This window comes from Enhydra lutris, unplaced genomic scaffold, assembly GCF_002288905.1.
Source record: "Enhydra lutris kenyoni isolate GAN:26980312 unplaced genomic scaffold, ASM228890v2 scaffoldscaffold9, whole genome shotgun sequence".
Classification (NCBI taxonomy): domain Eukaryota; kingdom Metazoa; phylum Chordata; class Mammalia; order Carnivora; family Mustelidae; genus Enhydra; species Enhydra lutris.
This window is the reverse complement of record NW_019154093.1, coordinates 55,284,687-55,310,508: the sequence shown is the minus strand read 5'-3', so window position 1 is coordinate 55,310,508 and position 25,822 is coordinate 55,284,687. Positions and strand designations below refer to the sequence as shown.

Here is a 25,822-nt window from a genome sequence, read left to right as displayed (position 1 = left end):
GCCGTGCACTGACGGGAAGACGTCCTGGGAGACAGGCAGCCTCAGGGCCCCGCTGCCGCCACACTCCCGCCGCACTCCCGCCGCGGGCTCAGTTTCCCTGACCAAGGCCACGGAGCCGACTGCGCATGCGGCGCCGGCCAAGTTTGGGCGCCGGGACAGCGGAGGCGCCGAAACGCACGCACCTGCCGCGCGCCTGGTCCCACACGCCCCGCTCTCCCGCCTCAGTCAAACAGCCGAAATCCCCCGCAGTTAGCGCCGCAAACACTGTGCGTGTACTTTCGATTACGGTGCTCCGCATCCCCCACCCACGGCGGCATGGCTGTAATATCCGGCAGCTCTCCCGCTTCCAAAGGGAACAGGCAGCTTCCTGAGAAGCCAGACGCAGGCGGAGCGCCAGAGGGGAGAGGGAGAGCGCCGAGAACTTGTGCCCTGACTGCAGCGCCCGCGCCACGTAAGTTCGCTCCTAAACTTGGTTTTGCGCGGCCGTTTCGGCTAACAAACAAGAACAGCACAGGCCCAAGCGCAGGGCAGCGGGAAGGCGGCGGGAGGCCGGCGCGGGGAGCTTAGCTCCCGCCGCTCAGCTTGTCCCGAGAACCGGGGCGCCCGCGGGGCGACCCCGGTCGCGCCGCGTCCCGGGAGGCGCCGCAGCCCCTCAGGCGTCACGGGGAGCCGGGCGCGGGAGAAGCACCGGTGCCTGCCGCCTGGGCTGCGGAAGGGGACTGAAGCCTTCCTCGGGCAGGATGGAGGCACCTTCCACTCCCGCCGTTCGTTCCCCAGGGGCGCTGGGTGGTGTCCTCCCTCCTGAGGCCGGTCCTGCCTGCCCCCTGCCGGGCGCCGGGAAAACAGCCTGGATGGCCCTTGTGTCACTGACCACTAACATCCCGGAAGACGACTTCTTGTGTGTGTGTACTATTAACATGTAATATTCCGTAGAGACAGCAGTGGTGTATGGAGTTATTCAATCTCACGCTAATCGATTGTTAAAAATAATCCTAAGGTTTAAGCGTGTTTATCCTGCACTGTTTATAAATGTGTGTTCCATACACAAACTACATCAGAGTATCTTGTAGTATTTGTTGAAAATATGGATTTGGGGCATTTTTAACCATCATGCGAGATGATGCTTATAGATCATAACTTTTGCAAACCATTGACTAACTCCGTCTAGTAGAACCATCTCATTCTATTTATATAATTTGGATTTAGAATCATCTTAGCTTGGATATCTCAGTCCTGCTTTGCAGCTAAAAAAGTAGTAATAATAAACTTTGTAATCCATATATTCCTCCCCAAAGGTTTTAAAAATATTAAGTCCAAGAAAAGAAATCTGCAATTTGTCCTATAGTACACCAGCAAAACTCTTGCTTTACTCCATATTTTTTAACTCTCTAGCACCTAATGAACTGATTTTTTTTTTAAGAAAAGGATTTTTATTTAGCCTAGATTTTTGGTAATGTACACCTGATAGAGTGTACTGACACAATAACTCATTGCCTCAGTTGCTAATTATAGAAACAGTATATTAGCTGTTGAAAATTAGAAGTAATTCATTGACAGCCTATTCATTGTTAGTCTATACAGTTATGGATGAAGAAGGAATTATTATTTTACCCTTAATATTGATAAGAAAATCAAGGCTTGGGGCACCTGAGTGGCTCAGTTGGTTGGGCATCTGCCTTAAGCTCTGGTAATGATCCTGGGATCCTGGGTGAGTCCTGCATCAGGCTCCCTGCTGAGCAGGGAGTCTGGTTCTCCCTCTCCCTCTACTCTCCCCCTCCCTCCCTTCCACCCCCTTCCGTTCTCCCACCCCCTCCAGCTCATAAATCTTAGAAAGAAACAAAATCAATCAAGGCTTACCCAGTCCCTTTTTCAAGGTTTCACAGACAGTAGGTGATTTGAACCTTCTAAGTTGAACCTGATAGCCTCACTCCAGATGCTGCTCTGGGACACCCAAAGATGGCTCTGTGCTCCTCCTGCTGGCTCCCCCTGCATCAGTGACCTCCATGTCAGCCCTTCGTGCTGTGCCTCTCTTGCCTGTTCTTCCTTCTCATGAGATGTACCCTTTCCTTGTTTGCATCCTTCCTTGTTTCCTTCGCAGTTACATTGACTCTTGGATGAGAGAAGTGTCACTATTTCTGTCCAAAATGGTCCTTCACATGCATTTGGAATTCTATCTCTTCTGTCTCCTCAGATACGTACAATGCACCAGCCATGGTTTTAAGTTGTCATAACTGTCATGAATTATTTAATACTCCCAGTGACCTATAATGTAGTTACTATTAGTATTACCACCTTATGAGATTACTCACAGAGGCACAAAGAGATTATGTATTCTTTTTGTGGTCAAACAGCTAGTAAAGAATGGATCCAGTATAGGAACCCAGGCGGTCAGGCTCTAAACACAGCATATTATGGTGCCTTTCTTCAGTTGTCACTCTTATTCCTGCTCTAGTTTTATTTCTACTGGAGCTCACCCCCTCTATTACCAGTGCCTTCAGGCAGCTTTGTATTATAAGCTGAAAGGCCTGGGTATTTGCCATGCAGTTAATAATTTTTTGTTTCTCACAGGAAATAAATGGACAATGTCTAATTTCACAAAATGTAGAGACAAAATAGAAAGTTGAAAAGTATATGCAAAAGCTTTCTTTACCCTGAAGTTATGCTTAGTTGCTCTTTAGTATTTCATATAGTATCTCAAATGAGGTAAGAGAGTTGTTGTTACATGTCAGCAATAGTCTGTCCTGTATGATACAAGATTGTGCTTAAGTATTGTACAAACTTACAACAGTGGCACAGGAAGCAGATGCTCAGTCGTGTGGAGGGAGCTCAGCTTTGACTTATAGGCTAAACTTTGGGGCACCTTTGAGCCTGACAGTGTCTTCCACTTGGGCTCCAGGACTGCCTCAGTCATTGTCAAAGAAACACCTCCTTGGATGGAAAGCTGGAAACAGTGGGAACACCACTGCTCAACACTGTCGTAGAAAAAATAAAGGGAGAGTCAAAGCTGCATGATTGATCTCTCTCTCTATGTCTCATGAAATGCTCTACTCACTGAGAGGAAAATATTCAAACTTTCCCAGATACGGGACTCTGTCAGATCTGGGCAGAATCTTAAACATCCACACAACTGGCTCACTTCTCTGTAAGCCTATAAACAAAAATAAAACATTATAAAGCATAGAAATGTCTTTTTCTTCCAGTTTAATAAATTCTGGAACCGTATCTTTCTTGTCACTATAAAGGTATTTCTATTTTGTTTTAAGAGAGAGCTCCATTCTTTGCCACTCTCCTCTCATGTTACTCAGGTATCCACCCAGGCTCTTTTCCCCAACAGTTCACTGTTTTCTTCAAGCTCACTGATGACCTCCATTATGTCTCTTTCTCAGGGAGACCATCACTGACTACCCTATGTATGAATTCAACCCTAACACCGCATATCCCTATTGCCTGCTTATTTCACACCCTGATAATTTTTCTCTAGAATATTCATCATCATCTAACATTACATTACATGTATCATATAATATGTATGTATATGTTTATATATATATATATAATTTATATATGGAATATATTTTGCTTATTAGAGGTCTTCTCCTAACAGATGAGAGCTCCATGAGGCAGGAATTTATATCTATTTTGTTCATTGCTGGGTACAGAGCACCTAGAATAATGCCCAGCACATGGCAGGTATACAACATGTATATAAGTTAAATTAATGATTATTCACAACCTAAGAATATGTTTAGTCCTTCTCTTATGTAAACTCCATATATTTAATCTTTCTGGTCACTTCCTCCCTCTTGATACCCACACCACCTACCCTTCTGAGACACATAGGCTCTTGGAACTCATTTTATGTATTCACCGTGTGGGAGATATAAAAACATCATTGCTGTTTTGATGCATATACTACAACCTCTCATATCTTACTTTACCGATAGATCTTTCTCCTAGTTGCACATCAATTCAAATGAGCAAATGTTTATGTAGTGCCCAGTAGGTGCTGAGAATTGTAGAGGCCTTACCTTCACTGAACTTAGTGTTAAAAGATTCAAATGAACATGACAAAGTATGGGTTGAATGCTTACCAGCCTATAATGCTTTCATTCAGGTCTACACAATTCTATTTAATGTCTATGAGTATATCAGAACTAAATATTTCTAAAAATTTCAACACCCACGAAAAACAGACTTGTATTTTTCTTTTTGACATTTACCCAGGTGTCCAAGGTAAAAACCAAGGAGTCACTTTAGATGCCTCTTTCTCATTTTAATCTTCCAAGTCATCACACATGCTGTCTCTTCTCGTGTTTAACTCTCTCCTGTTGTCATAGTTACCAAATTGTATCTTTTGATTTCTTCTTTCAAGCTATATTAGAGCACCTTTCTTTTACTGGACACTATGCCATGCATATGTCTATCATGGTATTTCTCTACTTATGCTGCAATTGTGACTATTGCCTGTCTTCTCCAATATACCATAAGCTCTTGAAGTATAATTGTAGTAACTGAACTCTGAGCTGAAGGGATGTGTGGTCATCATGATCAATTATCCACGAGATATCCTTAAAGGAAGGTGACCTAGCCTCCTTCCTCCTTTCTTCTTCTGCTGGTTAGAAGGGACATGTGATGATAAGTCAACTTGTACCATGAAGTGGCATTGTTAAAAGATGGCTAAGCAAGAAATAAAAGGAAACTTTGCCCCTGATGACTTTGTGAATTATAATCTTTATCTTTGTAAACTTGTGACAAAGGGTAGTACACTTTCAGCTTTTTAAGCATCGGCTATCTAGGCTTTTCTGTTATTTGTAGAGGAACCAAAGCCTAGCTAATACAGATTCTAAGGCACTTTGAAGGTTGGAACTCTATCTTACTCATTTTTATATCCCCAGCATTGAACATGGCATCAGGCTCATCAATTATATAATGAATTAGATAGTGATTAGGTAATGAATTAGGTAATAAGTTAGACTGGATATCAAAGTTATGCCTTTTGTGGGGCACCTGGGTGGCTCAGTGGGTTAAGCCTCTGCCTTCGGCTCAGGTCATGATCTCAGGGTCCTGGGATCCAGCCCCACATTGGGCTCTCTGCTCAGCAGGGAGCCTGCTTCCCCTTCTCCCTCTGCCTGCCTCTCTGCCTACTTGTAATCTCTATCTCTCTGCCAAATAAATAAATAAAATCTTTTTTAAAAAAAGAGTTATACCTTTTACAAAATGTAAGATGAACTGAAGTCTCCAGTGAGACACACACCCTGTAAATAGAGGGGTTGGTCTGGAAATAGATTGGTGGCTTGATGACTGTGCAGGAATAACAGCATCTGTTTAGATCACACTATGTATTATAATGACTTCATACCTAATGAGTCAATAGAGAACCCTGCAGTTTCCCCATCAAGAAACTTACCTATTTGTTAAAAGCGTATTTGAGGAAATTAATTCTGATAGGTTAGATTTTGGAGTAGTTAGTGCAGTGAGATTGCTATTCAACTCTTGCTTTTGCCACTAACTGACCATAAAGCCTCTACCAATCCTTTAACTTAAATATCTGTATTATCATTACTTCATCCAGTAAGAAAAGATAAAATTCTTTAACTTCCAGGGATTTTTTTAAGGAAAAAAAAGATATATACATATATGTCTTTTTTCCTTAAAAAATTTTTTAAAAGATTTTATCTATTTATTTGACAGAGAGATAGAGAGCACAAGTAGGCAGGGCAGCAGGCAGAGAGAAAAGGAGAAGCAGGCTCTCTGCCAATGCGGGGCTTGATCTCAGAACACTGAGATCACGACCTGAGCCAAAGACAGCTGCTTTAACTGACTGAGTCACCAAGGTACCCCACCTTAAAAAAATTTTTACCAAGGCTTTTTATGCAGAGGGATTCCTGAGCAAGAACATTATTTTTAGAAAACCGAATCACTGGAGACAAACGATACATATGTGCCATCATAGATACCGCTAGGGATTATGGGCATGTTAGAAGAAATCTGTGATCTACTGGTGGCAGGCTGTATACTTCTCCCTTAAAAACATACAAAACGTAGGAAGTAGATATGCACATTCCTTGAATAACCATTAAAGATGACTTTGGGATCTTACATTCTACTGAGAGGCTCTTCTGCATTTCAGGTTACCATGGCATCTGGACCCACCATGACAGAACCCATTTGTCTAGTGGAAAACCACGGAGAGCAGTTGAATGTGAATCGAAAAGCGTTACAGATTCTTGACAAGATTTCTCAGCCTGTGATGGTGGTAGGCATTATAGGGCAATATCGGACAGGAAAATCCTACCTGTTGAACCGCCTAGTAGGACAGAACCATGGTGAGTGTTGTCCTGGGACCGGAGTCATTTGCTTGGAACCAACGATACTGCAGATTGGTCATGCTCCTCTGATGTCATCTAAAGGAAGAGGCTGACTCTGCCCAATAAAGAAAACTTGTAATATTGACCATCTAATGAACAACCTCAACCCCATTTGTTCATAAAACCTCTTTTCTCCAATAATGAACAGCCATTTTCCACACCCTATTAGCGATCCAAGCCTCCCTCCCCCAACTAATTCCTCTGGATCCCATCCACTCTTCTTAGAAACTCAGCTTCTACTACTACTTCCTTTCTTTCTCCTGTATCACTTCTGCCAAACCTGTAATGTCATTTCAAGAAGCTTCAAATTACTTTAATATTTACCACTTTTGTTAGAAGAGGAAAGGAAGAGAAAAAGGGGAAAATCTTTTTTATCCCATATGTCAATAGAGCTACCATTTTATTTTTCTGCTCCATGTCAAGGCAAAATTTTCATAAGTTATAACCCCTTCTCTCTCTTTTTTTAGCCTTTTCAAATATGTGAACTTTAACACATACAGAAGAGTGCCTAAAACACAGTGTACAATAAAATGAATAAAGTGAACACCTGTGTAATCATGGCTTGAGTCAAGAAATCATTGGTGGGGCATCTGGGTGGCTCAGTTGGTTAAATATCCAACTCTTGATCTCCACTCAGGTCTTCAGCTCAGGATCATGAGTTCAAGCCCTGTGTTGGCTTGAGCCTGAGTAGGCTTTTATTTTAAGCCCTACTTACAATAAAAATTTAAAAAAAAGAAAAAGAAAAAGAAATCATTGTCAACACCCAAAGACCCAACCATACCCTCTCACACTCTCACTAGTGCTCACCAGTGTTTTGATTTTCATGATACTTATTCCTTTGCTTTTTAAAAATGGTTTTATAGTCTATGTTTTCATTTCTAAAGCATACTTTATTTTGGACTGCTTTTAAAATTGATATAAATGGAATTTAATCAAGTTCTAGTCTCAGATCACAGCTCCAAATGTGAAAATTTGTCATTCTTTTCCATTCCTGGTCCCCAGCATTTACTCCTAGAACTTGTACCTCTCTTCCCACATAAAAGAATTCCACACCTAAAGAATCTTGATGGGGGCAGAGACTACCTCCATCCATAGAGGGGAGAACCTACTTTACCAGTCTTGCAGTTGGACATGACATGAAGCTTCAACAGTAATATGACCACCTGCAACTCTGACTCAAGACATGTGATAGACACACTGGGACAGTGCCCATGCATTGGGTACAGGTGGTCTGAGCAGTGTCACAGTAGTGTCATGCAGCCATCAGGGGCTGCAGAGATAGCAATCCTAACCTCAGTGTCCAATGTCCTCCCTCAGGCGAGTCAGTGCTGTGGACAGTAGCCAGACACTGGCTCTGTGTGCACCACCATTAAGGTCCAGTGTCGATTCTGCTACCGGCTGTGTAGCCTCAAACCTGTATTGTGGCTTTCCTGGAAATAAAACAAGGTCCCATTTAAAAAAATTTTTTTTCTTTTCAATTTTTTATTTAAATTCTAGTTAACACACAGTGCTATATTGGTTTCTGGAGTAGAAGTCAGTGATTCATCACTCACATACAACATCCACTGCTCATCACAAGAAGTGCCCTCTTTAATATCCATTTCAATACTCATCACCTATCTAGCCCATCTTTAAGAGTCTCTTACGGTTTCTTTAAGAGTCTCTTATGGTTTGTTTTCCTCTCTTTTTTTTTCTCCCTCTCATATGTTCACCTGTTTTGTTTCTTTAAATTACACGTGTGAGTGAAATTATATGGCATTTGTCTTTCTTTGACTGATTTATTTTACTTAGCATAATACATTCTTAGCTTCATCCATGTCCTTGAAAATGGCAAGGAATGAAAGTTTGACTTCTTCCTAGCCCATACAGATGCCTTTTATTTCTTTGTGTTGTTTAGTTGCTGAGTGGCTAAGACTTCCAATACTATGTTAAATAATAATGGTAAGAGTGCACATCCTTGTCTTATTCCTGACTATAGGGAAAAGGCTCTCAGTTTTTCCCTATCAAGGGATATTTGCTGTGGGTCATTCATATATGGCCTTTACGATGTTGAAGTATGTCTCATCTTTATATACTTTACTGAGGGTTTTTATCAAGAAAGGACACTGTATTTTGTCGAATGCTTTTTTTTTTTTTGCATCTATTAACAGGATCATATGGTTCTTATCCTTTCTTTTATTAATGTGGTATATCACATCAATTGATTTGTGAATACTGAACCAGCCCTGAAGCCCAGGAATAAATCCCGTTTGGTCATGGTGAATAATTCTTTTAATGTACTCTTGAATTCAATTTGCTAGTGTCATGTTGAAAATTTTTACATCCATGTTCATCAGGGATATTGGCCTGTAATTTTTCTTTTTAGGGGGGTCTTTGTCTGGTTTTGGAATCAGGGTAATGCTGATTACCTCGTAGAATGAGTTTGGAAGTTTTCTTAAATGGAGTTAAATTTTATGTATTTTTTGAGGTCTTCTTTTGCTCAACAAGAAGTTTTTAAGATTCATCCATTTTTTGTATGTACCTATAATTTTTTCAAGGTATTATAGTAACTTTTATCTTTTTTTTTAAAGATTTTATTTATTTGACAGACAGAGATCACAATTAGGCAGAGAGGCAGACAGAGAGAGAGAGAGGAGGAAGCAGGCTCCCTGCTAAGCAGAGAGCCCAATGTGGGGCTCAATCCCAGGACCCTGGGATCATAACCTGAGCTGAAGGCAGAGGCTTTAACCCACTGAGCCACCCAGGTGCCCCATAACTTTTATCTTTTATGAACAAAATTGTCTTAGATATTCTTGTAATTTTATCCTGATGTATAGGTACACAAACTTCTCATATAATAGATCCTAAAGTGGAATTTCTACGTCACAGAGTATTTGTTTCTTTAGGACTTCCAGATAAAATCAGTGTCTTTTTCAACTCTCTGTTTAAGTTACATGTTTATTAGCAGCAATTAAGAATTCTCACATCCAAAGAAAAATTTTTGACTTTTACTGTTATGATGACTACTTGGTTCTATGTCATGTGCCTCACTATAAGTAAGGTTGAGTATCCTTTCACATATTATTTGCCCTTTGTAATTCCTATTTTGTTAAATGCCTGTTGAAGTCTTTTTAAAAAATTGTAATTGGATTGTCTTGTTTAGTTCTTACTGATTTTTAGGAGAACCTGCCTCTGGCCCCATTAGTCATTAGTCATTTATTTCTATGTAGACCATGCAGCCCTGGTTTTCCAAATATCTTACCTCCTCTCTGGCTCAACAGCAGTAGGTGCTGAACTTCAGTCCACTAAACTCTAAGCATCCCCATACATCCATATTGCTTTCTTCTCTTCTCTTGCAGGCTTCCTCCTGGATTCCACAGTGAGGTCTAAAACCAAAGGTATTTGGATGTGGTGTGTACCCCACCCCTCCAAGCTGAACCACACCCTGGTCCTTCTGGACACTGAAGGTCTAGGTAATATAGAAAAGGTAAGGCAAAGTCATGGGGGAATCTTGACTCTACTTTTCATTTGCTACCTCAATTCAAGCTCTATTACCTATTCTTAAAAACTCTAAACCCAAGTATGAAAATGAGAATATATTTCTCCCTGAACTTACTTTTCTGGTCACCTCAAGTATTGGGGTATATAGTAACAACATCTTCTTACTTTTAACAGTTGGATAAACATACAGTTTAGTAAATACTTAACCAAACAGCTGAATTCCCGTGTTCTGTACTAAGTACTACAGATACTGCAGCAAATAGGGCAAATGCCTAGAGCTTAACTGCAACAGACAACATGTACACAGTGTGATCAGTACGGGGAACCATGCGTAGATGTAGGCAACTAATCCAATCATATGGCTTCGAGAAAGCTTCCTGGAAGAAATAATATCTAAACTGTAACCTGTGAAGTCAGTGGGACCTAGCAATTCAAGTATATGGATGTGATGGATTTAGAAGTAGGGGATGTGGGGCGCCTGGGTGGCTCAGTGGGTTAAGCCTCTGCCTTCAGCTCAGGTCATGATCCTAGGGTCTTGGGATCAAGCCCCGCATCTGGCTCTCTCCTCAGCAGGAAATCTGCTTCCCTCCCCCACCCCACCACCCTCCTGCCTCTCTGCCTAGTTGTGATCTCCGTCAAATAAATGAATAAAATCTTTAAAATAAAAAAAAAGAAGTAAAAAAGTAGGAGATATGAAATAGGATTTCAGTAAAGTAATTTATTTAAATCCTCTTCAGACGAAGTTTAGCTATACCAGGAGCATTCATGAAGAGTTTTAGTTCAAGTCTCTGGTTTTAGAGATTACTTCTTCTCTGACTTATATAAGAGAATGACCTTGACCCACTGAAATTATCTTACCTGATATAATCTTACATATTTTCTCTTTATACTATTAAGTGAAACAAATTGTTTCTCCTTATTTTACATTACTCTGAGCCTATATTCAAAGTAGCATTGGTAAATATCTGGCTTCCATAAATGTGGGGAGAAAGTATTCAGAGATTCTGTGCTCAGCTTTAAAGCTCTTAACAGTAAATTCAGTATAAAAGCAAAATGATTCTCTTGATGTTGGAAACGATTGTTATTTGGCCCAAATCCTGCTTTTAAAAAAAAAAAAAAGCAATCTACGTTGGATACTTTCAGGGACAATAAGGACTTGAGGAAATAGTTTTTTTCCCAAAAATATGAAAAAGTTTTCTAGTCTTCCAGATCAAATCTGATAAGCATAGAATCTAGATACTGCATTTGTACAAGGCAACAGGATACACTGTGTTGTAAACTGCTGATGGCAGCAGAACCAGTGGCTAACACTAAAATTGTGGAATGCTTTGAGATATCTGACTCTATTTTCCTGGTCTTCAAAGAATTTCAGGTCTTTCCCTGAATGTTGGTTCCAATTTTGCCCTCCATATCCAAGACCCCATAGTGACCCCATAGTCACTTCTTGCTCTGAAGTTGCACGATTCTTTTCTCCATGTGAGAGATTATAAGCTTGGTTGCCTTTATCTGCCCCTTCTTAAGTCATCTTAAGTACAGTAACTTTTGCATCCATACAGCCAAATGCAGTGTCTGACGTTTTGTAGGTGCCTAAAGAGTAGTTGTAGAATTTTTTTGAATAACATTTGTGTTGCAAATACAGATAATATGAAGAAAAATTTGATAGAGGAATAATTGCTCACATTATTGTATGTCTGTTGTATTCTAGGGACTGCATTAGACATTTTACCCATATTGACAATGTCATTTACTTCTTTTAATAGCTAAGACACTGAGGCCTGAGAGGGTACTATGTTAACACTAAAAATGAGGTTGAATTTATTATTGTCTTCAAAACTTGTGTTCTTTGTCTTAAGATTTCAGCAATATATAGTAACAAAATAATAAATGAAAAACTGAATGAATGAATAAGTGAATGGGTGAATAAATAGCAGCCTTCTAAGTCCCTTGTCTAATGTGCTTTCTAGGTCGACCCCAAGAATGACTCATGGATCTTTGCCCTGACGGTGCTTCTGAGCAGCACCTTGATCTACAACAGCATGGGCACCATCAACCACCAGGCCCTGGAGCAGCTGCAGTATCCTTCCAGGGACCAAACCACCAAGTTTCATTGAGTTTACAGGAATTGCCATTCTCAACTGAGACTGTCATCTTTTCTGTGACTTAATTGTCATGATTGCAGAAGGGAGTGAGAGGGACCCAGAATAAAAATTAGTGCTTATAACATTTATTTCTATCTGAGATCTGGAAATTGTGATGTAAAGTACTTGTTCCTTAGCTAAGTTCCTAGCTATGTGACTGAACTATCACAGCTAATCAGGGCGAAGTCATCCTCAAAGTTCAGTGGGGTAGACGACTCTGCCAACTTTGTGAGTTTCTTTCCAGATTTTATTTGGGCTCTACGAGATTTCACACTGGAAATGAAGATAAATGGACTCTTCATAACTGAAGATGAGTACCTGGAGGATGCCTTGAAGCTGCTTCCAGGTCTCAGAGTATGGCTTAAATGGTGGCAGGTTTTTTAATGATGGGATCAACTGAGCCCTGTCATTCAGCATTTGACATAAATGTTTATTTGAATTTGGACTGAAGCCAGTGCTAATGGTGATTGGGCTTTGTGGGTTATTATTACTTTAAAGTCTTTAGCAATTGGAGCTTAAGCTCATTAAAAAAATTCGGGACCCAATATTAGATCAGATAATTTAATGCTAATTAATACCATGAAAAAATATTTCCAGATTTCAATCAGTGCTATAACTTCTTTTTTTTCACATGGTTATAAGTGTCATTTTTTAAAAAGATTTTATTTATTTATTTGACAGAGATCACAAGTAGGCAGAGAGGCAGGCAAGAAAGAGAGAAAGAGGGAAGAAGGCTCCCTGCTGAGTCCCTGCTGTGGGACTCGATCCCAGGACCCTGAGATCATGACCTGAGCCGAAGGCAGCGGCTTAACCCATTGAGCCACCCAGGTGCCCCATTGCTATAACTTCTTGAGGCCCACATACTTTTGTGGCTTGTTAAGTGTTCTTCCTTTTTTTTAATTGGAAAAAGAAAAAATAGTTCATCAGATTGGAAATTGCTAAACAAAATCACATTGAAATCAATTACTTATTTTTAAAATGTATTTCAATAGTAATAATATAGTAATCAAAATGGTAGAATAGTATATTTTAATAGTGTTAGCTGATTAATAGATTATCTGATCTAATTTATCTGATTAATAGGTTATCTGATCTAATATTTGGGCCTGAATTTCTTTAGTGAGCTTAGCTCCAATTGCTAGAGATTTTAAAGTAATAAATTTATAATATTTAATAATTGTATATTACTAGCACCTGTAGAGTTATATTCTCCACAGAAAGGATATTTGCAAACTAAAAGGTCCAGAAAAAATGTTGACACATCTTTCCTGTAAAGCTGTCAGACCTTCATGTTACCTTCCTTACAACATCATCTTTTTCACTTTGTAGCCTTACACAATATTCTATTTTTATATTATAAATGTGTTACATGTATTTAGCAAAGTGGATAATAGAAGACATCTATAGGGATAGGGAACATCCATTTTTATTTATTCATTAAACAGCTGATATGTGCTACAGAATTGCTCTGTAAGGTCCTGTGAAGTCTGAATCGATCTAATATAGGGAAATGATGAGGTCTCAAATTACATTTAGATTAAAATATACTTTAGAGATTTCAGTTAAAGGAATCTCTAAACATATTTGTGGTGTGACATATTTTTGGCTTATGCTTATAAAAATTTTTCTTTATTGACCTGGATATCATCTATTTTCTTCCTGACATTTTCCCCAGCAAAGTGTTCCCCTTTTGTTCTGGCATCACGTTAAGGCCCATATTTCATTTTTGACATGGAAAAGTACTTCTGACCTCTTTTTAAATTATAGTTGACACATAGTGTTGCATTAGTTACAGGTGTAGAAAATAGTGATTTGACAACTCTGTACATTATGCTGTGCTTACCACAAGTGTAGCTACCATCTGTCACCAAACAACACTGTAACAATATCATTGACTATATTCCATTCTATACCTTTCTTCCTCTGACTTCATTCCTTAACTGGAAGGCTGTACCTCCCACTCCCCTTCACCCATTTTACTCATCCCCCACCACCATCCTTTCTGCAGCCACCCATTTGTTCTCTGTATTTATGGCCCTCTGACTTTTTTTCTTAGTCATTCAATAAACATTAGATACGTAATCCATGGGACCCCATAAAAATGCTAGGGAAACCAGCATAAGTTTATTCACTTGTGCTGAATGCCTCCCATTCCTCTCCTGAAGTACTTCCCTGACTCTTAGCTCTGTTCAGAAAGGAATTTTCCTTGACTTTGGTAAATTGGCACAATTTCAATTTACAAAGCTCATGATTAGAATAAAGGAAATTCACAGGCACAGGAACTGCCATAATGCAAAGAAATGCCTGGAAATGAAAGTTCTGACTCCCTTACCTAAAGGCAACCTTTCAGTGATCAGTTTTTTTCCACTTTTGCAGGCACAAATCCCAAAATCCAGAATTCCAACATGCCCAGAGAGTGTATCAGGCAGTTCTTTCCAAAACGGAAGTGCTTCGTCTTTGACCGGCCTACAAGTGACAGAAATCTCTTATTCCATCTTGAGAAGGTGCCAGAAGACAAGCTAGACAGTGCTTTCCAGGAGCAATCAAAGAAATTCTGTACCTATATTTTCAATCATACAAAGACCAAGACCCTAAGAGAGGGAATCACTGTCACTGGGAGCCGTGAGTCACCCTTGTCCCAAAGCATGTCTCTGTGTCAGTGTGTGGTGGAGCTTTGATGAGAGCCTGGATTTGTCAGTAATTTTGTTTACATCTGTGTGCAACTATGGAGAAGCAGATTTTCATGGCCTGAAAAGAAATCCATGTGTGTTTACTCATTAAAGTCTCCCTGTGTGAGGGTCTGCTGAGACCTGATATACCTCAGGAACATAAGCCACCAATCCTAAGAAGACAAGATGGTGTTAAAAAGAGGACATCTGTATATTGAGAAATCCTATGGGATAACTTCTTGTCTTGAAGGAGATAGCAGGTTATTTTGTAAATTTACATGAGTCAGGTCATAAATAGCAAGCTATGAGTTCCTGCAAGACCACTGAGAAACAGAATTATGTGTCATCTTATGTGTAGGGCAGGCTCCGTGGGCATGTAACTTACGCAGTCCTATGGTATCCTGTGTGGAGATGGACCCATACTTGCTTTAAGATTCTCTATCCTTGTTTTGAATTCTCAATCATGTTCAACTAGGAGTTCACATTTTTGTTTTATACCGGGGCACACACATTATGCAGCTGGTCTTGTTTGTGTCTATTACTTCACCTATGTAATCTATTCCTTTACATTCTCATGAATGGGAAACCATTTTTCCAGTATATAGGTGCATATTGTATAGTTGGTAATTTAAGTTGTGCTGTGACAAAATGGAGAACAATAAAAGAAAAAACAGGAAAACAATAATCCTGTTAGAAAGGAATAGATTCCCAAAAGGAGAAAATAACATTTCCTTGTAAATAAGGTGGGGCTTTTTGTGATCTTAGAATGATGCTTCATAAAAACTATAAGCTACTGATTGAGACCTTGGTATTTATGCTCAAATTCCCTGGCTTATATAGGGCTGGGGACTCTGTTGAAAGCCTATGTGGATGCCATCAAGAAAGGAGCAGTTCCTTGCTTGGAGAATGTGGTGACAACTCTGGCTCAGCGTGAGAACTCAGTGGCCGTGCAGAAGGCAGCTGACCACTACAGAGAGCAGATGGCCAAGCGAGTGAAGCTCCCCACAGACACACTTCAGGAGCTGTTGGATGTACATGCACACTGTGAGAGGGAAGCCATTGCAGTGTTCATGGAGTACTCCTTCAAAGACGACAAGCGCGAGTTCCAGAAAAAACTCATGGTAATTGTCTTAGCATTTAGCACTCCTGATTTCTCTCCTTCGGAAATCATGCTTAGAGCCTATATATTTTTTATCAAATAGTTCATCTCTTCATCCTGGTTAAAGGAGCCTGGATTGGGGTACCTGGGTGGCTCAGTAGGTTAAGCCTCTACCTTCAGCTCGGGTCATGATCTCAGGGTCCAGAGATCGAGCCCCACATCGGGCTCTCTACTCAGTGGGGAGCCTGCTTCCCTCCTCTCTCTGCCTGTCTCTCTTCCTACTTGTGATTTCTGTCAAATAAATAAATAAAATCTTAAAAAAAATAAAGGAGCCTGGATTGTTGTGAGACAGAGCTATACAGGCTATAGATTACTATAGCCTTTTACTATAACATAGTATAACTATAACATAGCCTTTTACTATAACATAGACATTTTATTAATTTTCTGCTGCATTAAAAATTGCCATGAGGGGTGCCTGGGTGGCTCAGTTGGTTAATCACCTGTCTTTGGCTCAGGTCATAATCCCAGGGTCCTGGGATCAAGCCCCAGGTCAGGCTCCCTGCTGAGCGGGGAGCTTGCTTCTCCCTCTGCCACTCCCCCTGCTTGTGCTCTCTCAATCTCCTCTGAGGAAACTCTACTTCAAGGCACAATTCAACTTTCTCTTTTTCATTGTTGATGGTTGGGTCACTGTTAATCATACTACAGCAGAAGGAAAATTGGAGTTTATATCTTACAACCCCATCATTTTATAGATGATAAGCCTGAATCCAAGAGAGTTAATGGGCTTTTGACAAGTAATAAAGAGAATCAATCAGAACTAGGACTAAAAGTCTCTGGGGATGCTGGGGTGGCTCAGTTGGTTGAGTGTCTGACTCTTGACTTAGGTAGTGATTTCAGGTTTGAGGAACTGAGCTCCCCACAGGGCTCTGTGTTCAGCAGGGAGGCTGCTAGAGATTCTTTCTCTCTCCTTCTCCCTCTGCCCCTTCTCCAACTTGCATGCATGTTCTTTCTCTCTCTATCTCTCAAATAAATAAATTTTTAAAAGAAAGAGAGAAAGAACGAATGAACTAGGACTAAAAGACTCTTGACTCCTGGTCCATTCCATGTTCCAGTCTACTCATAGGTGATCATGATGCTTTTCCTAAGAGGATGACATTGGACTTTCCCTCCTAACAGCTCCTTTCTAATTGATTTCTCCATAATTTCCCCGGCAGGAGACCATAGAGGAAATAAAGGAAGATTTCTTGCTGCAGAATGAAGATGCATCTGTCCAATATTGCCAGGCACAGCTTAAGCAACTTTCAGAGTCCTTGATGAAAAACATTTCAAGAGGAACTTTCTGTGTTCCTGGAGGATATCATCTTTACTTAGAAGAAAAGGAAAAGGTTGAATGGGACTATAACCAAGTGCACAGGAAAGGGGTTAAGGTGAGGAGTAAAGAGAGAAGGGTGGTTGTCAAAATCCTAGAGTCAAAGGGTGTTGCTTTTTCTGAAAATGTAAGATCATAGCACCATTTTAAGGGAGAAAGCAGAGCATAGCCATATCGCCACCCTTTTAGTTTTTATCCACAATTAGTTATATGTTGTTGAAGAGATTAGAAATATTTCTTCCCAAGAAATGGTATAGAATTGGGAATTCTGGATTAAAGAGAACAATTTTTCTTTATCAAACAATGTGATCATTTCTTTGCTTAGTATAGAGGATACAAAGAGTAAAGATAACAGTCTTTGCTCCAAGATGTCTTCTTTATTTGATGACAAATAATTGGGTAATTGTATGATTATCATACATTCATGAACAGATAGTGAAAATAATGGTAATGATTATGATGACAATAACAATGATTTTAATAAGGCTAACATATACCATGCATATAGTAAGTAACCCATAGACAGGTACTTTCGTTGGACTGCCAATTTAATGCTCAGAATATTATTATAATTTAGATACTATAGTTATGCAGTCAAGAAATGTGTTGTACAAAAAGTAAACAAGTTGCCCAAAGTCGTACTACCAGCAAGTGGGAGAGCTGGTAGGGCAGCTCAGAATAATTGGCTATCTTCAAAACTGGAAATGTGGCTTGGCAAAGCACTCTGTAAGAGGAGTAAGAGATATAAGATGCAAGTATCCATAAATGTTATCCTAGTTAAGAAAGGGTAGATAAGCATCCTTTCTGTCAGAAAAGAGATTGAGCAGATGTTTGAGAAAACAGGGGTCCCTGTTTATACATGCACAGAAGTCTGGTTGGCTGTACCTGGGGTAGACAGTGGAAGGCCTCTCTGGAGAGAAAGATGGAGTGCTAGGAAGGAGGCCACAATAGAAGGTTTCAGGTATCCCAAAAGAACTCAGAATTTATATTGGACCCATGGAAGGAAAGTTAGTAAAGGATATCTAAGCAAATACAAAACTTACAAGGCCAGATTTATGACTTCATAGAATGATAATTTCCCTGAAAAGACAAGATCTTTGTTACATGACATGTCTCTCCTTGTTTCTTCAGGCAAATGAAGTTCTCCAGCACTTCTTACAGAACCAGGTGGCAGTAGAGAACTCCATCCTTCAGGGAGATGTTGTCCTCACCTATCAGGAGAAGGCCCTAGCAGGTACAGGTGCAGGGTTGAGCTCATAGCAGAGTGGGTAGGTTTCTGCACTAACTTCAGACGTAGATGAGAGCAAAACCTTCCTGAAACAAAGAGCTTCCTCTCTTTCTGTGAAACAGCACTGCTAAGTATAACAATAGGAGCTGGCTTTTTAAATCTGTCAGCCAAGGAGGGTCATCTCGATCACATTCTAAAATGTGCTCTTGCTAACCCACATAGTTCAGAGGTTTCTCAGCTACCTTTTCAGAGTCAGTTTGGTATCTCTACTGAGGAGGTGAGAATCAGATCTGACTTTTGTTTTCTTCTCTCTCTAAAACATTTGTGGAACAGCTGAGTCAGCTTTGAAGGAGGCAGCTGAGAAGGAAGTGGAGCTTCTAAGTCAGAAATACAAGGAGCAACAGCAAAAACTGGAGGCTCAAGAGAGAAGCTTCAAGGAAAATATAGAGCAACTGAGAGATAAGTTGGAGAGAGAAAGAGAAAGCCTTCAGATGGAGCAGGAAAAAATGTTGAATCACAAGCTGAAGGTATGTCTGCACAGAGCCTGGGCAGTGCCTAATGGACAATGCTATGGTTCCTCAGGAGAAGGGCCAAAACTAATAAAAATTATGATCCCAAGGAGAACCATAAAGACATGATTCACTGAAACCTCAGATCCGTCTGGACCCTGCTGAGGCCCTTAAACCCACAAACTCCAGTGCCTTATGTAGCGTGAGAATTTGTCATGTGCAATTAACATCCCTGAGGCTGCTGGGCTGCTCTTTGTGGTGATTGTTAGGGTGATCTCATTGGGCCCCAGTTAAATAGGGCCTCAGTCCACTAGTCCTTAGAATTCTTGATTGAACCATCAAACAGACCTGTAAGAACTCCATCTTGTCTTAAAAGTATCAGATTAGACTTGAAATACAGGATTCCAAAAGCTCTAAAATGTATTACATTTGTTTCCAGATATGTGTGAGTTATCCTACAAAGCACAGAGGAAAGTTAATTCTTCAGCTCAACCTGGCACTTGATAAGCAGCAATCTAGAGGGGGGCAGCAGTTTCCATTATCTGTTAGACGTGTGTGTTCATGCTGCCTCAGTGGGACTGAAAAATAATTAGAATTAATCCTACATCACTCGGAAGGGCATCCTCAGTGCTGGAACTCCTCTTAAGAGGATAGTTCTCAGGTCTGACCTAGCCTGACCCCACTCCCCTCGTAGTGAGGTGGTGTTGAGGGACTCCTGGGAAGGTGTAAACCATGGGTACTCCCACTCTCCAGGACAGACCCATCGAAAAGCACTCTCAGGTGATAGAACAGTAGACACAGTGCTTCAGAGCTGAAACTGTTGAACTCAAAACCCTTACTTTTGGTAATAGAGGATTTTCAAAAGTGGACTCCTTCTCTTTTATAGATCCAAGAAGAACTTCTTAATGAAGGATTCCTACAGAAATCTGAGGACTTGCATACAGAGATACAGCTACTAAAAAAAGAGATTGCAGCGGGTAATGAAAATAAATATTCATTGGATCTATGGGTCTTTGATTTGATTGGTAAAGTATTAGGTGAAGAAATGCCAGATCCTAGTGAGTTACCTGGTGTGGGGATGAAGATTGTGGGCTCAAAATGACATAGGCCCAGAATTCCTTGAGAGGTTCCTGCGATGCTCTGACTTACTTTGGAAGCATGTGTCATATTAGTTTCTTTAACATAAGTTTAAAGATAAACTGTGATTATCAATGATTACTAAGGTGTGACATACAAAAGTCAGACTTAATTTTGATCAAATTAAGGAAATAGTAAACAAGATTGTAAAAGAGAAGTATAAAAAAAAAAAGCCAGATTTGCAGTTGCAGCTAAACAAAATACTGCAAAATAAAATCATCAGACCTGATTGTTGCTTTCTTCTCTCTAAGGTGCTAAGCAGGCTAAGGAGGAGGCAGCTGGGAAGAAACTGGAGCTGCTAAGACGGAAATACAAGGAGCAACAGCAAAAACTGGAGATTCAAGAGAGAAGCTTCAAGGAAAACTTAGCCCAACTGAGAGAGAAGTTGGAAAGAGAAAGTGAAAACTTTCAGGGGGAACAGGAAAAAACGTTGAAGCACAAGCTAACGGTAAATCTGCACAGAGCCTGGGCAGTGCCCAAGGGACAATGCTGTGCTTCCTCAGGAGAGGGACCAAAACTAATAAAAACCATGACCCCATGGGGAATCATAAAGATATATGATTCACTTAATGCCTCAGATCCGTCTGGATCCTGCTGAGGTCCTTAAATCCACAAGACTCTAACCCTTTCTATAGTGTTAGTCTTTGAGGTGAACAAATGGCACCCCCAGATTGCTAGACTGCTGTTTGTAGTGACTATAGTATGCTTTCATAATGCCTGGAGTGAGTAGGACGTTAGTCCTATAATCCTTAGGTTACTAGTACAACCATCAGATATATCTAAAATCGATCCTCTGGGTTTTGTGTATCAGATTATGCTTGATGGGAAATACAAAATCCAGAAAGCCCTATAACTTGATGCATTTGTTTCCAGATCTGTGTGAATTACTCTGTAAACTATAAGGAAACGGTATTCCTTATTTCAACATGCAACCTGATAGCCTGTTTTCTACACATTGTTAGCAATTCCCATTTTTGTAGATGGCAGCCATGCTGCCTGAAGTAGAACTGAGAATTAGTTAAAATCAAACCTACATTATCTCCCAAAAGGCATCATTAGAACTGGAACACATGTCTGTGATAGTTCTCAGTCTTGACTTAGCCCCAACATCTCCCCACCCTAGCAAGATGATCCTGAGCAAATCATAGGAAGTTATAAGCCACAGATAGTCTTACCATAAGGGTCAGAACATGGAAATACTGAAAAATTCCATAAAAGAGCACTAAAACAATAAAGAAGTGGATGGATATGCTTAGCTTAGCTACCAGTGTTAAATACAAAACCCAACTTGATAACTAGGAATTTTCAAAAGTGAACTCTCCCTTTTATAAGTCTAAGATAAAATGCTTATTAAAGGATTTAAAATTCTCAGATTACAAACAAAATAGACTCAGAATTCCTTTTAGGAAATTATAAAATGAGGCTTCTTTTGTTATGCTGTGACTCATTTTTGAGATATATGTATCATGTTAGTTTCACTTAACAAAAGTTTAAAAAGTGATTACCTAAATATAGGAAGGCCTTACACAGACAAGACAAACTTACTATTGATTAAATTAACTCGAACAAGTGAGAAGCAGGTTAAAAGATGCAGTGGAAAAAAAGACCAAATTTGCAGTAACATCAAAATGATATGATACTGCAGAATAAACTTATCATGAAGTATGTAAAGTTTATATGAAGAAAATTTTTAAGTGCTATATAAGATACGAACACTGACAGAAATTAAAATGTCAATATTATTTAACTTAATATGTGCATTTAATTTGATCCAAAACACACATCAAACATAATTTTTCAGAAAGTAGAAAAATTAATTCTAAAGTTTTTATGGAAAGCCACAAACAAATATATCCAGTGCAATCCTGAAAAAGAGACAAATGAAAGGGAACTAGCTTTAGCCACATGTCAAAACACCCCAACAATTAGCACTCTGGTACTAACATCTGAATATTGTAACAACCACAAAACAGACTTGAAAAATCAGTGCAAAGTCATGAGAAAATTGAACAGATGATAATTTAGGTGTATTCTTTTGTAAAGGAACATGAAATATTCAGCAAATGGTGTTTGAACTATAGGTAGCCAACTGAAAAAGAAAAGTTGAGGTCTCATTTGCAAGTAAATTTCCGATGGTTCAAAGATATAAACATGAAAAAATATACCGTAAAATTAAATAATAGGGGGCAGTTAAAAAAATAATATTGAAGTAGGTAGAACTTTTCTAAGTATGACATAATGGAAATAAAATATATTTTGCTTTTTCTCTTTGAGTGTAGTTGATGCACAATGTTACATTAGTTTCGGTTATATAATATCATGATTTCTCCAGGTATTTTTTTTTTGAAGATTTTATTTATTTATTTGAGAGCAAGAGAGAGCACAAGAAGGGGAGGATCAGAGGGAGAAGCAGACTCCCTGCTGAGCAGAGAGTCCGATGCGGGGCTCAATCCCAGGACTCTAAGATCATGACCTGATCTGAAGTCAGTTGCTTAACCAACTGAGCCACCCAGGCATCCGTGATTCTCAAGTCTATACATTGTGCTATACTTACCACAAGACTAGCAAGCATCTGTCACCATACATTGCTATTAAAATATCATGGACTGGGGCACCTGGGTGGCTTAGTGGGTTAAGCCTCTGCCTTCGGCTCAGGTCATGATCTCAGGGTCCTGGAATCGAGCCCCACATCGGGCTCTCTGCTCGACAGGGAGCCTGCTTCCTCCTCTCTCTGCCTGCCTCTCCGCCTACTTGTGATCTCTGTCAAATAAATAAATTAAAAAAATTAAAAAAATAAATATCATGGACTATATTCCCTATGCTGTGCCTTTAATTCCCTTGACTTATTCATTCCATAACTGGAAGCTTGTATCTCCCACTCTTCACCCATTTTGTCCAATCCCCACCCCCTTCACTCTGGTAACTGTCAGTTTGTTTTCTGTATTTTACAGATCTGGTTCTGCTTTTTGTTTGTTTATTCATCTGTTTTTTTAGATTTTACTTAGGAGTGAAATAAAATCAAAACCTCCTTGAGATATTACCTCACACCTGTCAGAATGACTAGAATCAAAAAGACAAGAAATAACAAGCATTGGCAAGGATGTAGAGAAAAAAGAACTCTCATACACTGTCGGTGGGAATGTAAATTGCTACAACCATTATGGAAACAATATGGAGGTTCCTTAAAAAATTAAGAATAGAAACACCATATAATGCAATAATTCTACTTCAGAGTATTTACCCAAAGAAAACAAAAACACTAATTCAAAAAGATATATGCCCCACTATGTTTCTTGCAGCGTTATTTACAATAGTAAAGATATGGAAGCAATCTAAGTGTCCATTGATAGATGAATGATAACGAAGTTGTGGTATACATATACAATGGCATATTACACAGCCATTAAAAAGGATGAAATAACGCCATTTGAAACAACCTGGATGGACCTAGACAGTATTATGCTAAGTGAAATAAGTCAGACTGAGATAAAAGAAAATACTGATAAATTTGACTATCAGCTATCTAAGAAAAAAATGTTCTTCATAGAAAACCATAAGCATATATATAGGCTAATTGGATTTAAATAAAATAAAAAGTAAAAAAGAAAAACATGAGCAAAGTAAAAATACAAATGGCAAAATGAGGAATACATTTTAATATATATCAGAAAAAAATGATATAATTTCTTTAAGCCATTTCCTTTTTCTCACAGCTTCTTTAAAGTAGTGAGGAAAAAAACAGCCATGTCCCCAAAATGGACAAATATGTTAGAAGAAATGAAATATATTCAACTTTGCTAATAATAAGAGATGTGCAAAATAAAGTTATGAGGCTCCTGTTTCATCTTTAAGATTAGCAAAGAAAAACACCTTTGGTCCTAGGTTGCCAAGGATTTGGAGAAATAGAAAATCTCCCATATTTCTAGCAGGTGGAAATTGAAACAATTCTATATCAAAGTATTAAATGCACATACCTTTGATCCAGCAAGTTCAAATTTAGGAATTTAACTTATAATTGTCCATGTGCTAAATGTCATACATACTAGGGTATATGTTGTAGCACTTGTGTATGGCAAAAAAATCAGAAAAAAATACCTCTCTGTCAGGTACTGGTAATAGAAATCATGGGGCATTTGTACAAAAGAATATTCTAGAGTCACTTCAATGGAAGGGAAAACTCTATTTGTACTAATATGAGAAAATCTCCAGATTTAGCATAAAGTGAAAAAACAAAGATGCAGACAGTATACGTAGTTGCTACAAGTAAATTTATATATAATGAATAGATACATCTATTTTATCTGTCTCACAAAGAATACGGAATGAACTAGTAACTATAGTCACAACTGAGGATGGACCTGGGTAGCTGACATGAGGCTTGAGAGATGGCCAACTTTACATCATATATCCTCTTCCATGCCTCTTCCATTTTATAGAGTATATATTTTTATGTATTTAGAAATGAAGATGAAATTACTAAAATTAAAACTAAAATAATAATAGAAATAGAATGGGAATAGAAAGAAAAAATAAAAGAAATAGAAGGGAACAATTAATGACAGGATGGAAGCGTTTATGCTCCTTGAAATAACACACTCAAGGCAATAGAAGTGCTGATTACAACAGGGAACTGGAAACCATAAGATAATGCATCCTAATCTTGTTTTAATTATGACCTTTCAGTATTCCAGTTTCTAATTTCTTTCCTTTTTTTTTTTTCCCAGAGGTATAGTTGACATATAACATTATATTAGTTTTGGGTTTACAATATAATGACTCAACTTTTGTATACACTGGGAAATGATCACCACAAGTCTAGTTACCATGCATCACCATGCAAATTTATAATTCTTTTCCTTGTGATGAAAACTTAAGATTATTCTCTTAGTAACTTTGAAATGTGTATTACAATACTGAGGGCCATTTGTATGTCTTCTTTGGAGAAGTGTCTGTTCATGTCTTCTGCCCATTTCTTGACTGGGTTGTTTGTTTTTTTGGGTGTTGAGTTTGGTAAGTTCTTTATAGAGCTTGGATACCAGCCATTTATCTATTATGTCATTTGCAAATATCTTCTCCCATTCTGTAGGTTGGCTTTTAGTTTTGTTGACAGTTTCCTTTGCTGTAAAAAAGCTTTTTAGCTTGATGAAGTCCCAGTAGTTCATTTTTGCTTTTGTTTCCCTTGCCTTTAGAGCCATGTCTTGCAAGAAGTTGCTGCGGCCGAGGTCAAAGAGATGGCTGCCTGTGTTCTCCTCTAGGATTTTGATGGATTCCTGCCTCACATTTAAATGTTTCATCCATTTTGAGTTTATCTTTGTGTATGATGTAAGAGAATGGTTCAGTTTCATTCTTCTGCATATGACTCTCCAATTTTCCCAACACCATTTATTGAAGAGACTGTCTCTCTCCCATTGGATATTCTTTCCAGTATGTTCATCTTTCCAAGATAGGTTGAACATAGAGTTGAGGGTCCATTTCTGGGTTCTCTATTTTGTTCCATTGACCTATGTGTCTGTTTTTGTGCCAGTACCATACTGTCTTGATGATTACAGCTTTGTAATACAGCTCGAAGTCCAGAACTGTGATGCCTCAAGCTGTGATTTTCTTTTTCAACATTCCTTTGGCTATTCAGGGTCTTTTCTGGTTCCATACAAATTTTAGGATTGTTCGTTCCAGCTCTGTGAAAAATGTTGATGGTATTTTGATAGGGTTTGCATTGAATGTGCAGATTGCTCTGGGCAGCATAGACACTTTAACAGTTTTTATTAATAGAGACATGAAAAAATGCTCCACATCACTTGCCATCAGGGAAATACAAATCAAAC

General features: G+C 39.1%; 1 protein-coding gene across 1 annotated transcript; it reads left to right on the top strand.

Annotated features, from left to right (window-relative positions):
- Positions 1-376: 376 nt before the first annotated feature.
- LOC111143009 (guanylate-binding protein 4-like) lies at positions 377-25,572 on the top strand. Its single transcript, XM_022496405.1, has 13 exons — positions 377-451; positions 6,131-6,326; positions 9,707-9,834; positions 11,813-11,922; positions 12,136-12,332; positions 14,363-14,608; positions 15,496-15,776; positions 16,972-17,184; positions 18,258-18,360; positions 18,688-18,881; positions 19,750-19,840; positions 20,252-20,448; positions 25,190-25,572. Exons 2-13 carry the CDS (start codon positions 6,137-6,139, stop codon positions 25,253-25,255), a joined length of 2,016 nt encoding a protein of 671 aa, XP_022352113.1. The 5' UTR covers positions 377-451; positions 6,131-6,136; the 3' UTR covers positions 25,256-25,572.
- The last annotated feature ends 250 nt before the right edge of the window (positions 25,573-25,822 follow it).

What these genes read in the sequence shown, in the direction of transcription:
- LOC111143009 (XM_022496405.1), top strand. Translation starts at nt 6,137, where the DNA reads ATGGCATCTGGACCCACCATGACAGAACCCATTTGTCTAGTGGAAAAC. An exon ending in GTCTAGGTAATATAGAAAAG is followed by an intron (nt 9,835 to 11,812) that starts GTAAGGCAAAGT and finishes TGTGCTTTCTAG; the next exon opens with GTCGACCCCAAGAATGACTC. An exon ending in AGTTCCAGAAAAAACTCATG is followed by an intron (nt 15,777 to 16,971) that starts GTAATTGTCTTA and finishes TTTCCCCGGCAG; the next exon opens with GAGACCATAGAGGAAATAAA.